Source organism: Branchiostoma belcheri, unplaced genomic scaffold, assembly GCF_001625305.1.
Source record: "Branchiostoma belcheri isolate BF01 breed outbred unplaced genomic scaffold, Haploidv18h27 scaffold67, whole genome shotgun sequence".
NCBI lineage: Eukaryota > Metazoa > Chordata > Leptocardii > Amphioxiformes > Branchiostomatidae > Branchiostoma > Branchiostoma belcheri.
In genome coordinates, this window is record NW_017804320.1 from 1816623 (window position 1) to 1832374 (window position 15752).

Consider the following 15752-nt stretch of genomic DNA (forward strand, 5'->3'; position numbering starts at 1 on the left):
AGCAACAACATCAATTCCAATGTCCGGATTCTGTATTCGAATTTCGAAATCGGTGTACGCGGTTAGGCCGAAACGCGTTCGAATCGTTCTATGGAACATTTGGAAGACCCGGGCCGTACGCGTGAAGAACCCCCGGGCCGTACCGCTAGTTATCACACGGGCCGGAACACCCGTGTCGAATGTAATCGCGGCCCAGGTACGACATAAACCTAATTATTTACCAGTGCACCCACTATTTGTGCAGCATTATGTAACATGTAAATTTTATACTACAGCATACTAGTATTTATGGGTTCACCACACCACGAAGTGGTGGTGAACCCATATTGCTTTTTCTGATGTTTCTTCTCCTTCTCCTTCTCCTCCTTCTTCTCCTGCCATTTTTTAAATGGATTCAGCTTCTTCATTTTAGGGCCTAAGGTCCTGAAATTTGGTATGGAGGTACAGTGGGCAAATACCCCTAGGCGTTTTTAAAATTATTGTGATACAGGCTTTTAGAATGGTTTTATTTGAGTTTTTTGGCTGTATTATAGCAAATGTATTACTGTGTTAGTGTGCCTTGTTTACCACGTTTGGGCATGAATCATCACAATGGAATGCAGGGCATCAACCAATAGGCATGCAGCTTTCCTCTATTCTTCTTGCTGATTGGCTGTTGGGATTTAACTTGATCAACACCTGCACAGAGCATTTCCACCTGCACAGAGCATTTCTTGCTGATTGGCTGTTGGGATTTAACTTGATTAACACCTGCACAGAGCATTTCCATACTGACAGTATGTCTGTATTCAAGTGTTTTGGTAGGTATTTCAAGCTTTCCTGCTCCAGCATTGGAATGCGGGGCATGGACGTTTTTTTTTATTTTGAAAATCAACAGTTTGCATTATGCAATTAAAAATCCTAACCAATAAAGTAGGGAATAGCTATCCAACTGTTGTTTTAGTTGTATTTTACTTCATATTTTAGTTATATCAATGTAAATCATTGTTTTCCCTTGTGTTTCTCATTCTTTCCCTGCCATGTCGTAAAATGTGGTGAACCCATCGCTGTATTTGCTCCAAAGCAAATATTGGCCTTTCTAGTTCTGGTGTTTCTTCTTCTCCTCCTTCTTCTCCTGCCATTTTTAAAATGGATTCAGCTTCTTCATTTTAGGGCCTAAGATCCTGAAATTTGGTATGGAGGTACAGTGGGCAAATACCCCTAGGCGTTTTTTAAATTTTTGTGATACGGGCTTTTAGAATGGTTTTATTTGAGTTTTTTGGCTGTGTTATAGCAAATGTATTACTGTGTTAGTGTGCCGTGTTTACCACGTTTGGGCATGAGTCATCACAATGGAATGCAGGGCATCAACCAATAGGAATGCAGCTTTCCTCTATTCTTCTTGCTGATTGGCTGTTGGGATTTAACTTGATTAACACCTGCACAGAGCATTTCCACCTGCACAGAGCATTTCTTGCTGATTGGCTGTTGGGATTTAACTTGATTAACACCTGCACAGAGCATTTCCATACTAACAGTATGTCTGTATTCAAGTGTTTTGGTAGGTATTTCAAGCTTTCCTGCTCCAGCATTGGAATGCGGGGCATGAACGTTTTTTTTTTATTTTGAAAATCAACAGTTTGCATTATGCAATTAAAAATCCTAACCAATAAAGTAGGGAATAGCTATCCAACTGTTGTTTTAGTTGTATTTTACTTCATATTTTAGTTATATCAATGTAAATCATTGTTTTCCCTTGTGTTTCTCATTCTTTCCCTGCCATGTCGTAAAATGTGGTGAACCCATCACTGTATTTGCTCCAAAGCAAATATTGGCCTTTCTAGTATAGAATGATATGATATTATAAAGCCACACCAATTCAATTTGTTGCTTCTCCGATTTGTTTCAGAAAAAACATTAAGCGACAGGGCGAAATAAAAAAAAAACAGGCCAAGGCACCCCATGGTAGCCGGAAATGTTACGATATGAGCCATGAAGTGAACATACCAGGCTGGTTTATAATAAAAGCAATAGATTTTGAACTTTTAATGAAACAAAGTTGCATTGTTACATTGAAAAACTTTAACAACTAGGAAGAAAATGACGACTTTATTCAACCGTTGGGGCCAAAATATGTCTTTCATTGAGCATTTTGCAGTTGATTTAGAACCTGAAATCTTTTTTTTTTTTTGCAAATCTGAAAAAAATGGACAGGACGAATCCGAGAAACAACAAATTAAATTGGTGTGGCCTATACTGCAAAAAATTACAATTGTACTTATTTAGGAAACAAACTATGTTTGGAAACTTTTGATAAGAATGTATAAGTTTTTCATTTCATCAGGATCTTGATTACTCTATCAGAATTTATTCATATCTTCTTATTACTATTCTAGTTGAAAAGGCAAGAGAAGGAGCTAGAAAGACAGCGGAAGAAGGAAGAGAGGGAACAACTTCAGCAAGAGAGGGAAGCAAAGAAGAAAATGAAGGAGCTGGAAGCAGCAAAGAAAAGGGTATGTTTGTATGAATCAAGATTAACTTCTACCTCATTGGGGGCATCATCATCCTATAATAAACATGTATTTACTTGTTATATGTAGAGTTAATAGGAAAGCAGCACAAAATGTGGCAATTTATTGCATCTCTCAAAAGGATAATAGTGTTGGTGTAACGGTTTCAAATAGCATTGAAAATTTCCATAATGCTGTATTGAAAATTAGCATGGGGGGGGGGGATTTATCGTAGGGGGCCCTTACGGTACTTCGCACTAGCTAGAACCCTGCATATGGTACTAATGTACACATGTTTTCATTGTGTTCCACATACAGGCAGAAAGAGAAACCTTCAAAAACATGAAGCCAGGAGAGTGTTTAAAGGTACGGTATCCCCAGAATCATCCAACAGCACCAGAAATTCTCTGTCTTCACAAGTCACGTAGTCTGAAATTTTGGGATGAAATCTTAAATCATGGCATGGCTTGATACATGTATTAGTGTGTAATGCATAGTGCTGTGTACTGGTTTGCTGGTTCCGGACTTGTAAAAATGTTTAGGTTGAAGTAAAAAATAATCATATCACATTCCCCTTATTGTTCTTGAACCACCTGAAACAATTGCCATTGGGCATCGTCAAGTTTTGCCCCGTGAGACGTGCCCCGCAAACAACATGTCTTGCTTCTAATCTAAACCCTGGTAGTGCAGTGCTCGCTACAAAATTTTGCCGCATTTTCCATTGGGAAATGATATAACGGAAATCTGAACCTGAACCTAAACTGGCTTTAGGTACACAGCACTAGTAGTGCATAGAAAAATGTATGAAATGTTGTGCTCTTCTCTTCCTGTTCTCAGTACATCACAGTGGTTCTGGACAGACACCTTGCAGAGTCTCCCAGTGGAGGAAACATCCTAACTCAGCTGCACAGCTCAGAATCTAAGTACCAGATCATGGACCAGCTAGTCCCTTATAGTGTCACCTGGAGGAGAACTGTAACTCTTCATAACTTTGGTGAAGATATACAGGTTAGTACATATGCAAGGATACATTATAAAGGTCATTTAATTTGATTTGAAAATTTGCAACAGTGCAATACATGCGGAACAGAGGCAGCTGTTGCTGGTGTTGTGCCCGCACATAGAAACGGATACTGGACAGACAATACTCATTTTCACTTGAGTCTAGTGGGGAAAGTCGTGTAAAGTGCCTTTCCCAAGGGCACAAGATCGGTGGCATGTCAGGACTCGAACCCAGGACCTCTTGATTCCGAGTCGCGCACACTACCATTGCGCCACACGACCCCACTTTATTCATTATTATGATTTATATTATCATCACGATGACTCTTTTTATCTACAGTCAAACCTGTCCAATCCGGCCACCCAGGAGACCAAAGAAAAGTGGCCACCTTGGACAGGTGGTCTCCTTGAAGAGGGTCGCCTCACAACATGACTGAGACATAAATTGTTTCCAAGTCGAGATGTTTTAATGTCATATGCTGTAAGGATCTTCAGTTCTGTGGTGAATGCATGTGGGGAGGGTGGCACATGGAAAAATTTATGTCGAACAAAAACATCAAACATCATCCAGCAGTCCAGGCAAACTGGCTGGTTTCTCCATGATTTCTCATTAGTTATCATCAATAATCAACATGAGTGAAAATGATGTGGTCACCATGGGCAGGTATCAGGCCTTGAGCGGACCCAACTCAGGGCGGTCGCGTTGGCCAGGTGGTCACCTTGGACAGGTTGCTTAATGCTTGTGTCAATGGGAAAAATTTTGGGGACCGAGAAAAAGCGGTCTCCATAGACCAGCTTGAAGAGGTCACCTTGGTAGGTTTGACTGTGTATGTCTCAGATTCATTCAGGCCACAATTGTATTATACAAATTTAACACAATGTGCTTTTCCATGTCTTCTAAGCATCAATGTCTTGATTTTTGGAATCTGCTTGTATTTTGCAGCTTGGCTCTGTCAGTACCAAAGACATAGAGGAAGAAGAGACACTGGTCTATGTTCCTGTTGCTGACTTTGTACTTCTGGTTCACAACTACAAACAGGTAAGGACAAGAAATAGACTGAAGAATAGATGAGCTGAAAGAAAGGCAAAAATGAGATCTAAAAGAAACAGCTTAAATGTATAACCCTTTTTTGTGTGTTTGTATAGGGAGGGGCATTAGTGGTTAATTTTATCACAGTGAACATATATGACACTCAGCGTGCAAAATACCTGGTTGCCCAGTAACAGTTGCCCCGGGCAACCAAATTTTACTTGGGGCAACCTATTTTTGAACCTAGGTAGCCCAGTGTGCTACCTGAATTTTAAGGATGCCCCTCCCCCCCAAAAAAATCCTGCCCACTTGGCTTGCACCACTGTATCCGGCAGATGCTTTTTAATTTTAGGTATTAATGGCTATTACTAGTATCAGTTAACTAAGGCTGTTAGAAATATTGTCAAAGGCTTATGTATGTAACATTACTTAATTTGAGGAAAGTAGTACATGTATCTTATAGGTGGGGCAGCCTATAACTTATAGGTGGGAAAACCTAAAATTCTGATGGGCAACCTAATTTTTGCCGTAGGGCAACCTGGTTCAAAAAAGTATTTTGTACACTGACACTGTTTGATGATTTAACTTGTTGGTGCATTCCATTGTAGCAACAGCAAGGAGACAGCTGTGTGGAGACCTTACAATCTTTCGTCCATGGAGTAAAGGACATCTATCAAGGGAAGAAAGTCACTCTGGTTGTACAAGGGCTGGAAAAATACTTCAGGTAAATGTTGAACTTTGAATTTGATGCAGTTATTATTCAGCAGAACTATTATAACTTATAAGTACTAGTAATATAAAATGTTAGGAAAGTATAGCATTTTCATAATGTTTACCTTCACATATGGTCTGCTCTGTTTATTCTTACTTCATTTACACATTTATTCTTACACATTCATATATATGGTCAGACAGGAGTCTAAATCCCTCCTACTATAAAATTGCAACATTATGTAACCCAACACTAGTTACCACAGTGACAGACGTCTGGTTCAGGTCATTGACCTTATTGGTTTGGAGAAGAAGAAGAGGAAACAGCAAAAACAATATGTTAATCATAAAAAATGCTGCTTAGGCCACACCAATTTGATTTCTTGGTTAACGGATTTTTCTAGAAAAAGAATGGAGCGGGCGGGCGAAAAAAAATAAAAACAAGAAGCCATAGCTATAGGTGACAATCCTCCGTGAAGTTTTATATATTTCAACAAAATCCCAAGCGTCAACGCCAGACCTACTGTGCAGACATTATAATTAGGCAACGGTTAATACAATGAGGGCGCGTCACAAGCATAAAACATACAAAGAGCTAAATCCATTACTGCTCCCAGGGCGTGTAAAGATACTGTGCTTCAAGTTCGAAGTTCATTTTAATTACACACACACAATCATTGCATTAACATAAAGATCGGACTATCATGGTCGTGTCTAGTAACAAAGACAGCCCCACCGTCTTACCGTGCCTGTACCTAATTAAGCGCGCCTGGAACAGGCCAAATTCCAGCAACAGTTGCGGTAAGCACCGCGAGTGTTACTACCACCGGCCAGATAACCAGGATATCTGCTTAGAGTACCTCTGCTACCAGACAACTGCCTAAACCTACGGCCTATTCCACAGGATTGTAAAAGTAGGGATGTTTCTAAAATATGCATTTACTTCAATATCAAAACAGCTACGGTAAAAATAAAAAGACGTGCATCATCCCGGACATAATGCCACACCACATGCGAAATTACACAGAAATGCGACGTACAGAAGAATGCGTTTTGGCTGCGAACATCTTCCAAAAAACTTGGCATCTCTTAAGCATGGGCAAAAACATCTGGAACCACTTATCAAAACCACCCCGTATCTGCATGAAGTTCCACCCCCCCCACTGCTTTTCCAAACAACGCGTTTTTCTGGACCATTCCAATTCGCCTCGTAATTGTAGGGGTGCGTCTGCAATATTACAGTGACCGCGAAAGCAGCAACGGCAAAAATACACAATCATTCGTGCATCAACACGGGCATGCCCGCAGACGGCGTATAAAATTGCGTGCCGATTACACAAAGAGAACCCAGTGTTTTGACTGCAAACATGAAAAATCAGCCGATCACAACACTCTGTCCGGAGGTCCTGACCTCCTTCACGGAGTAATAAAAACAGGCCTAGGCATCCTATTATGGCCCCAAATGGTACGATAGGAGCCATGAAGTCAACACACCAGGCTGGTTCAAAATTTAAACAATGAATTTTGAACTTTTAATGATACCACTGCATTGAAAGGTGGAATAACTGTAACATTAACAACTAGGAAGAAAAGGACTGTTTTCAACTGTTCAGGGCAAAATATGAGCATTTTGCAGTTGATTCTGAAATAATTTTTTTTGCAAATCAGAAAAAAAATGAAGCGGGCGAATCCAACCAAGAAATTAAATTGATGTGGCCTTATAGGTTTTAGGAAAGTATAGCATTTTTGGATAGTATAAATAAGACAGTATGAATCCATCATTTGAACTTGAAAGGTAATATTTGCAAAGCAAATGCATAATGTTTACCTTCACATATGGTCTGCTCTGTTTATTCTTACTCAAACACATTCATATATATATGGTCAGACAGGAGTCTAAATCCCTCCTGCTATAAAATTGCAACATGATATAACCCAACACTAGTTACCATGGTGACAGACGTCTGGTTCAGGTCATTGACCTTATTTGTTTGGAGAAGAAGAAGAAACAGAGCAAAAGCAATTTGCTAAACATAAAAAATGCTTATTAATATATAATAACCAATGATGAATTTTTTTTCTGGTGTGTTTTAGGGACCACAGCACCCAACGACAGAGGCAGTTCAGGGATATAGTGAGAAACAACGGTGTGATGACTGATGACAGCAAAAAGGGAAAGAGGAAGAAGAAGGAAAGGGAGACAGAAAATAGCATCATCGTTACAAGGATAGATGTTGAGGAGGTACCGAAAAATTAGCATTTGTAGGAAATCTGTTGAATTGACTTCTACTTGAACATGTAGGTGAACATGTATTTTCAAGAAATATGCTCATTGGTGTATGTTGGCAGAACATATTGCACCTGTGTGAAACTCACATTTTTTTCAGTTTTGGTTGGATGTTTGGTCAATGTTGCATCAAAACTTTGCTTATTGCATACAATATCTTTTCCGGCACAACGTTTGAGAACTATAGACAGGATGTCATCTTTACATACCAGGGCTCAAAATTCATTTTTGGGAATAGGTGCACTGGTGCACCCAACCTAAAAATTAGGTGCACAAAAAATGTTTTGGGTGCACCATAAAACAAAACCTAATTGCAGGTCTTACTGCTCATCTTCTGAGCTTGAATCTAAAATGAGAGCTAACTTCAAAATCTTAAATAAGTACTACAACAAAGATTTTATTATTTTTGGGTGCACTAAGGTGCACATGCACCCAGTATTTTGAGCCCTGCATACGCAAACATGACCTTAAATGAGACGTTCTGCCAAAGTGCTATGCACCATGCATTGTGGTTTCGTGCAGACACAGTACATTCTGTACCTGTTTGTCTGTATCCATATGGCTGGTATAGCCACCATTCAGTGTAGCCTCTCATCATAGTCTCATGTCCTTGTGTATTAACTAAGTACTAAAGTAGCCATGACATGTACAATGTACTGTTGTGTCCCCAGGCCCTGGTCCATCTCCAGCTATGGGAAGATGTGGTGGTGAAGTTGTTGGAGGAACCAGAACAAGTGGCAGACATGGTCAGGATGTACACCAAGGCTGTGGCAGAAACACCTTTCAAGTAAGCAGCACAGTCATTATCTCAATCATTCACTATTCAGTCTTGGCAGGGCTGGAAATACATGTACTGGGTGCATGTACACCTTAGTGCACCCAACATTGGAGCTGTGCATCCAATATTTTTCTGTGGGTACACTGGTCAGTGGTCGAAATACTTTTTTTCAGTGCTCTGCAATATTGCAGAAGAGTCAAAATTTTGTTCTGCAAGTTGGAAATACTTCCTGCAAATACACAAACCACCATACTACAACCTTCTCAAACCATTAATGCCTTTCTTTACATCATATATAGCTTTGTAAATCTGTAGCATTACTGGAATTCTTTAAAGTTTAATGTATCACTCTTTTTAATTTCATACTTTCAGACTTTATTATTAGATCCTTCTATAAGCATGAACTATTGACTGATATGCAAATTAGTGAAACCAAAGTCCAAAAGGAAACAAAAGATAGACAAGTGAAGACAAGGATGATGCAAATTAGTGAAGAAGCTCCTGTTGTTTCAGAACAGTGTTGTCTGACCTTGGGGCCAGGAGCACCAATCCCAAGTGCCAATTTTTCCTGCTGCAAAATTGCAGATTGTATAAATTTTTCTTCTGCAATCTTGAAAAACTATCTGCAGATTGCAGACTGCAGACAGGTATTTCGAACACTGCTGGTGCACCCAAATATTTTGGTAACACAATACGTGTCGAATGCAACACTCTGTGGTGGAGCTGTAGAAAATCCCTATTAGTAGTACATATAAACATTTTTTTTCAGAATTTCAAGACTTCCCCTACCACAAAATGGCAAGCCCGTCCGATTAGTCTTGAATACGCCGTATTTATCGTGATCTTGAATTACAACTTCACTACAATAAGATTACAATCGGTCTTGACTACGCATATACTGCAGGTCTAATATACATGTGCAATAGCTCAATTGGTAGAGTGCTCGCTTTGTAACCCGGAGGTCGTGAGTTCAAACCCCGGCCGGGTCATACCAAAGACTTTAAAAATGGTACACACTTCTTTCTCTGCTTAGCACTCAGCACATATGAGAAAGAGTGTGGGAAGGTCAAACACACAGCACTACCAGCGGACTAGCCCCCTGCTGTAGTGCATTGCACAACTGTGTGTCGCCCAAGGGCTACAGAAATGGATATGGGCACCACCCTACGCTCTGCACAAGAAGCATGGGAGACCTTTCCTTTGATATACATGTAGCAGGTTCAGTATAGTTTGGGGATGTAACGGGCCTAGTTCATGGGTAGTTCAGGTATTTTCATACATACAAAGAAAAAAAAACTTCACGGAGAGATCAGAGTGGTCTTAGAATCTTTGTAAAGAAATTAGTGAAATTCTCTCTCAAACATTGATAGCTTTTTATGGAACTTTTCTTTTAGTTTGGAAAATCAACTTCGACGTGTGCATGACTAGTGGTGCATACCGGTTCACTGGACTTGGATCCAGACTTGTAAGAATGTTTAGGTTCAAGTCCAAAAAAAACTAGTAAAAGTCAAGAACCGAGTCTGGACTTATTACCATAAAATACCATTTCACATACATTTTGTACCCCTTTTTTTCCAAACCACCAAAAACCTTCCGTAGATTGCAAAATCTTTGCTGCAAAATGAAGAAAACATTACCATCGGGCATCGTCAAATACCGGCCTCCATGTTATGTTAAAGTTTCACCCAGACAACATTGCAAGGTTGCCAACATGCAATTTTGTATATGCCGTGGGTTTCGGTCCGGACTTACAAGTCCGGAACTGAACCTAAACCTCTGGACTTGAATCCGGACCTGAACCTAAATGTGGGTTTAGGTATGCACCACTATGCATGACTTTGACTTTGACTTTGATGGTGATACCGTCTGTCGCGGGAAGATGGTGATGATGTGTTTATCTAGGCTGGTCACCACTAACTGCCCACCCCGTCCTAAAGCAATGCCGGCCGGTACCTTAGTATGGACGACGGTGCGGACGAACTCTCCATGGCTTGTGAACATGTCCACCCTGTTCTCGGTAAAGCTCGCAACGATGACGTTCCCCAAACTATCCGTACAGACACCACTGGGGAATGGGATCCTGAACCCGAAAATCAGATGACCGTCCCTGGTGTACACGTGTACAAAATTCCTCATTTCCAGCGAGACAATGATGTTCCCTTCATTCCCTGATGCTACATAATGTCGACTCATCGTCCACTCCCGGTTAGGTTCTAATGCGGGACTTTCATATACATGCATCAGCGAGCCGTTTGACAGAAGGACATAGATGTCGCCCAGATTCGCGGTCACAATGATTCTGTCATTGAGCTTGTCCGCAGCGATGCCGGTTCGGGCTCCAACAAAGGTCCCACGCGGTAACGTGAATGTGGATTCCGGCAACCCTTCCCGACTGTACTTAACCACGTGTGTACAACACAGTTTAGAGGAACGTGTGATACCAGCGACCCACAAATCACCCTCTCTGTCAATGGCAACAGCTTTAGGGGACATGGACTGTCCACTTGTATCGGGCACCGGTGTCTTAAATTGGCGGAGAAAAACCCCATTCATACTGAAGACCTGGACTCGTTTATTACCTGTATCAGCCACATATATCTCATTGTCACTGGATACGGCCACTCCGGTTGGTCTCCTAAATCTCCCGGGGCTTGATCCCTTCCCGCCAAGGGTGATCTTCTCTGAGTTACACATCTCGGTGTGGCGCTCTGTAATCAGTTACTAGAGTTTGTTTGTTTGTTTGTTTATTGGTTCGCATATATTTAATAACAATAAAATGAAAATATTACTGACAATAAAATAAAATGCTGGGGAAAGATATGAAGCCATAGTGGCTTGTCTGGGATCTTCCCCGACAAAATTAATTAACAACTGAAATAATGCTAACAAATCAAATGGTAATAATAAATAACAATAGGTAATTAATAAATTTGATCAATATGATCAAAATGATAATAGTAACAAAACAAATAGTGACATGAATAACAAAAGTGATTGATAAATAACGCTAATTAGAAATGATATGTTAAAAACTATAACTTTAACGTTAACAGAACTTTAACTGCAATACAGACATAATACAGAGTGAATCATAAACTATGTAAACCCTGCAGCTGAAGCGCCAATGTTGTGACAGGGCTCATGTACAAGGGACTTCAACCTACCTCTTTAGGTAGTAGATCTGAATTTGGTAAATGATCGAATAGTAAAGTTACTCAAGCAACTGTATGTAATTTTGGAAACGGTTTCAAAATCATGTCCAGTTGCTTGAGTAACTGCAAAGTTCTTTCATTGACACTCATTTGTTTTACATGAGCCGATGTACATGTAACACTTAGCTCCGATGCACAGTAAACCAGTTATACTAGCCCTGATGAAGATGACAGGTCAGTGTTCGAAATACCTGTCTGCAGTCTGCAATCTGCAGATAGATTTTCAAGATTGCAGAAGAAAAATTCATACAACCTGCAATTTTGCAGCAGGAAAAATTGGCACTTGGGATTTGGCACTCTTGGCCCCAAGGACAGACAACACTTACTAGTAAGCTCCTGTTCTGAAACAACAGGAGCTTCTTCACTAATTTGCATCAACCTTGTCTTGACTTATCTTTTGTTTCTTTTTGGACTTCAAAAAATTTGTCTTCACTAATTTGCATATCAATCAGTAGTTCATGTTTATAAACCTGCAAGATTGTAGTATGGAGGCTTGTGTATTTGCAGAAAGTATTTCCAAATTGCAGAACAAAATTTTGACTCTTCTGCAATATTGCAGAGCACTGAAAAAAAAGTATTTCGACCACTGCAGGTAGTGAATAAAGAACTATTGCTTAAAGATTTGTCCAGACGCTAAAATTACCGTACCTTTGTAAATGATTGATGTCGGTGCAAAGGCACCCTGTGTGCTCACTTCAGATTCAGGTCTGGTCGTGTCAAATGACATCGACATCGTCGTTCGGTGGGAGGGCGTCTTTGAAGGTGCCGTTGGCATCGTCATAGAATATTGGATTTGCATCGGTGTACGGTGATAGCTAGTGCTATCAAGGGTTGATGGCATGGTGACATCTTGTAAGTTGTTGGAAGTGGATGTTGTTTTTCCATCTCTAACAGAACGGTTGAAGGTCTCAAACTGTAACGGTGTAACAGTAGTGTTAGAGGTATTTCATTCACTTTCATATCAATATTTTGTTTTATTACTCCGTGAAGGAGGTCAGGACCTCCGGACGGAGTGTTGTGAACGGCTGGTTTTTCGTGTTCGCAGTCAAAACACTGGGTTCTCTTTGTGTAATCGGCACGCAATTTTATACGCCGTCTGCGGGCATGCCCGCGTTGATGCACGAATGTGTATTTTTGCCGTTGCTGCTTTCGCGGTCAATGTAATATTGCAGACGCACCCCTACAATTACGAGGCGAATTGGAATGGTCCAGAAAAACGCGTTGTTTGGAATAGCAGTGGGGGGGTGGAACTTCATGCAGATACTGGGTGGTTTTGATAAGTGGTTCCAGATGTTTTTGCCTATGCTTAAGAGATGCCAAGTTTTTGGAAGATGTTCGCAGCCAAAACGCATTCTTCCGTACGTCGCATTTCTGTGTAATTTCGCATGTGGTGTGGCATTATGTCCGGGATGATGCACGTCTTTTTATTTTTACCATAGCTGTTTTGATATTGGAGTAAATGGTTATTTTCGAAACATCCCTACTTTTACAATCCTGTGGAATAGGCCGTAGGTTTAGGCAGTTGTCTGGTAGCAGAGGTTCTCTAAGCAGATATCCCTGGTATCTGACCGGCGGCAGTAACACTCGCGGTGCTGGCCGCGACTGGTCTGTTCCAGTCGCGCTTAATAAGTAACAGGCACGGTAAGATGGTGGGGCTGTCTTCGTTAATAGAGGGTCTGCATGCCCTTTTTCGTTAACCGCTATGGGCTATTTTAATTTACCGTTAATCGTTGCCGGCCCGCTCTAATTCAACGTTAAGCGTTATCAGTATATTCCTCGTGAAGCGTTATGGGTCGTTTTAATTCAACGTACAGTGTTCTCACCAGGATTTTTTCACAGCATAGGGGGCCAGGTTGTGGGCCAAGCTGCACATCGAGCGCCGAAGGCGCGAGGGCGAGCGCCGCAGGCGCGAGTAATGTAGGGGGGTCCGGGGGCATCCTCCCCCGGAAAATTTTGAAATATATAACCCTCTGAAACACCATTTCCTGCATTTTGAGGGACAAATTTTGAAAAAGTTTTCACCTTTGTTACAGCTTTTTTAAAGCCAAAATTTATTTCCAAATTCATGAAGGGTCATAATAAATGGAGTTACTTATGCTTGGTATAGGTCTTTGTGAAAATCCTTTTTTTTTATATTGTACAACTAAATATTTAGGAATCATTTTGACATGATTATAAATCTGTTATGCATGTTTCAATGTTTCAAAAAGGAAACTACAGGAGTACACTTGTATCATGTTTTAGAATTTGTTCTGATATTTTAACTTTGCGACACAGTCAAAATTGGCCCAAGCCTCGGCATAGTTCAAAGGGTTTCTTTCATCTGTCAACACAACATCGGCAGTCAGCAAGAGGTTCTTTGGTAAATACGCTGTGATTCCCCATGTTATTGGTAAATTATATTGGTAAAATGGTAGAATTACTTGATAATGAGCTATATTACCGACGAAATCAAGAACATTTTGAGGGAAAACACAGTAAAAAGCGGCTTCCGTCCAGCTGTGTCAATTTCTAACATGTGTTGCGTGCGAGCCATCTTGGAAGAGTCTATTCTGTAAGCAGGGGGAAAGTTTCTTGGAAACAGTTCAAGCCCTTGTCAAATTATAAGAAATACGATATTTTGCAGGAACAGCATGGCATAATTACATTTTAATGGTTAGATTTTGAATTTAAAAGTTGAAAGGTAGACAACATTACAGTTGAGACATCGTGCTCCCTTGAAATGAACTTATCCAAAGCATGCCGCCCATGGCCGAGCATTGTCCTGTTAGCGCTGTCTGTTTGATTTTTCGGTAAATTTCTCCATGCAAGACGATCCAGCCAAAAAAATGGACATGTTTGGACAACAATAAAGGATGTATGCTGTTGAGTGGCGTACATAATGGCACCCAGGTTTCTGGGATTAGAGCTTTATTTACGCCCGTCATGTTCCCGGCAAGCATGAGGGGAGGGCAGGTACTTCAAGTTCTCGTTTCGGTACTTGTTTACCTCACAAAATTTGGGTATTTCTGCTAGTTTTTAGGTGTAATTGATAAGAAATCTCAAAGACTAGGTACTGATGTAAGTGATAATGTTTGTTTCCGAGCACTGAGCTTCGTACGTACCGGCAAAACTTAGCGAGCCGGCCGCTCCTGAGCCGCTCCTCGGCCTGAATGTCACGCCCTATGTCACGCCCGTCTATCGCCGCCAATTTGTGGGGTTTGATTAATTAACTCACAGCAGGTTGTGAATCACTTCTTTGTTACTTGAAACTGCGTTCTATGAGATGCTCATTGTGCCAGAGAGCAAAGACATTATTTTTATCAAGTTTAAAGCAAGGATTATTACGACAGTAGCCGAGATCAAAAGGGTAAACATCAATTGAAAATCCCGCTACGCTGGTCGGAAACACAGCATAGCGGCAAAATTACAGCGTAGCGGAACAAATTCACAGCATAGCGGCCCGCTATGCTCAAAAGGCCTGGCGAGAACACTGACGTAAAACGTTATTTGTCATCCTGAATTCAGCGTTAAGCGTTAATGAATAATTCTTCGTTATGCCTAATTTTGCCTTTCAAAGTGCAGGAAAATGCGTCATTGAAGGTTTAAAAATACAAAATTTCCCGGGGGAGAATGCCCCCAGACCCCCCTACATTGCTCGCGCCTTTGGCGCTTGACTCGCGCTCCTGCGCTCGGCCCTTCAGCTCTAGCCAGAACCAGTTTACCCTTCAATTTCCAGAAGTTTGCGGAGAGTTACAGATTTTTTCAACGAATCCGTCAACCTTGACAGGCAAATTAACAAAAATCTTCAGTAAAATATGAAAACATCAGAAGGACCGACAAACACTCTCAACACCATGATTTGCCTCTCAAAATGTGGGAAATTGCGTTTTTGAAGGCTTAAAAATCCTAAATTTCCCGGGGGAGCATTCTCAAAATCCATCGGTAAAACTGGGCAGACTGAAAAAATGCAAGCTGGCCGAAGTCAACTCGGACACCCCGGTATTTGTGGACGCACTCGGGGACCAGGGCAGGTGGGAAACGCATGGAACACATACCTTTAATGCATGCTTCATTACATGTAAGGTATACGTAATTTTGTCGGTGATCACCTTTTCTCACAAAGCGAGATACCAAATCCTGTGCAGCTCGAAAAAAAAGCCTGTCAATTTACCGTTAAGCGTTGCCGGCCGTCCTGAATTTACCGTTAAGCGTTATTGGCCCTGCTGAATTTACCGTTAACCGTTTCCAGGACCCCCCCCCC

General features: G+C 41.0%; 1 protein-coding gene across 1 annotated transcript in view; it reads left to right on the plus strand.

Annotated features, from left to right (window-relative positions):
• Nucleotides 1–15752, plus strand: part of LOC109483899 (crossover junction endonuclease EME1-like) — a 27080-nt gene that overhangs the window by 2718 nt on the left and 8610 nt on the right. The window contains exons 4-10 of the mRNA XM_019787038.1: nucleotides 2376–2492; nucleotides 2808–2855; nucleotides 3327–3497; nucleotides 4435–4530; nucleotides 5130–5245; nucleotides 7327–7474; nucleotides 8191–8306. Of these exons, the coding sequence (XP_019642597.1) occupies nucleotides 2376–2492; nucleotides 2808–2855; nucleotides 3327–3497; nucleotides 4435–4530; nucleotides 5130–5245; nucleotides 7327–7474; nucleotides 8191–8306 (812 nt within the window). The remainder of the gene's footprint in view (nucleotides 1–2375; nucleotides 2493–2807; nucleotides 2856–3326; nucleotides 3498–4434; nucleotides 4531–5129; nucleotides 5246–7326; nucleotides 7475–8190; nucleotides 8307–15752) is intronic.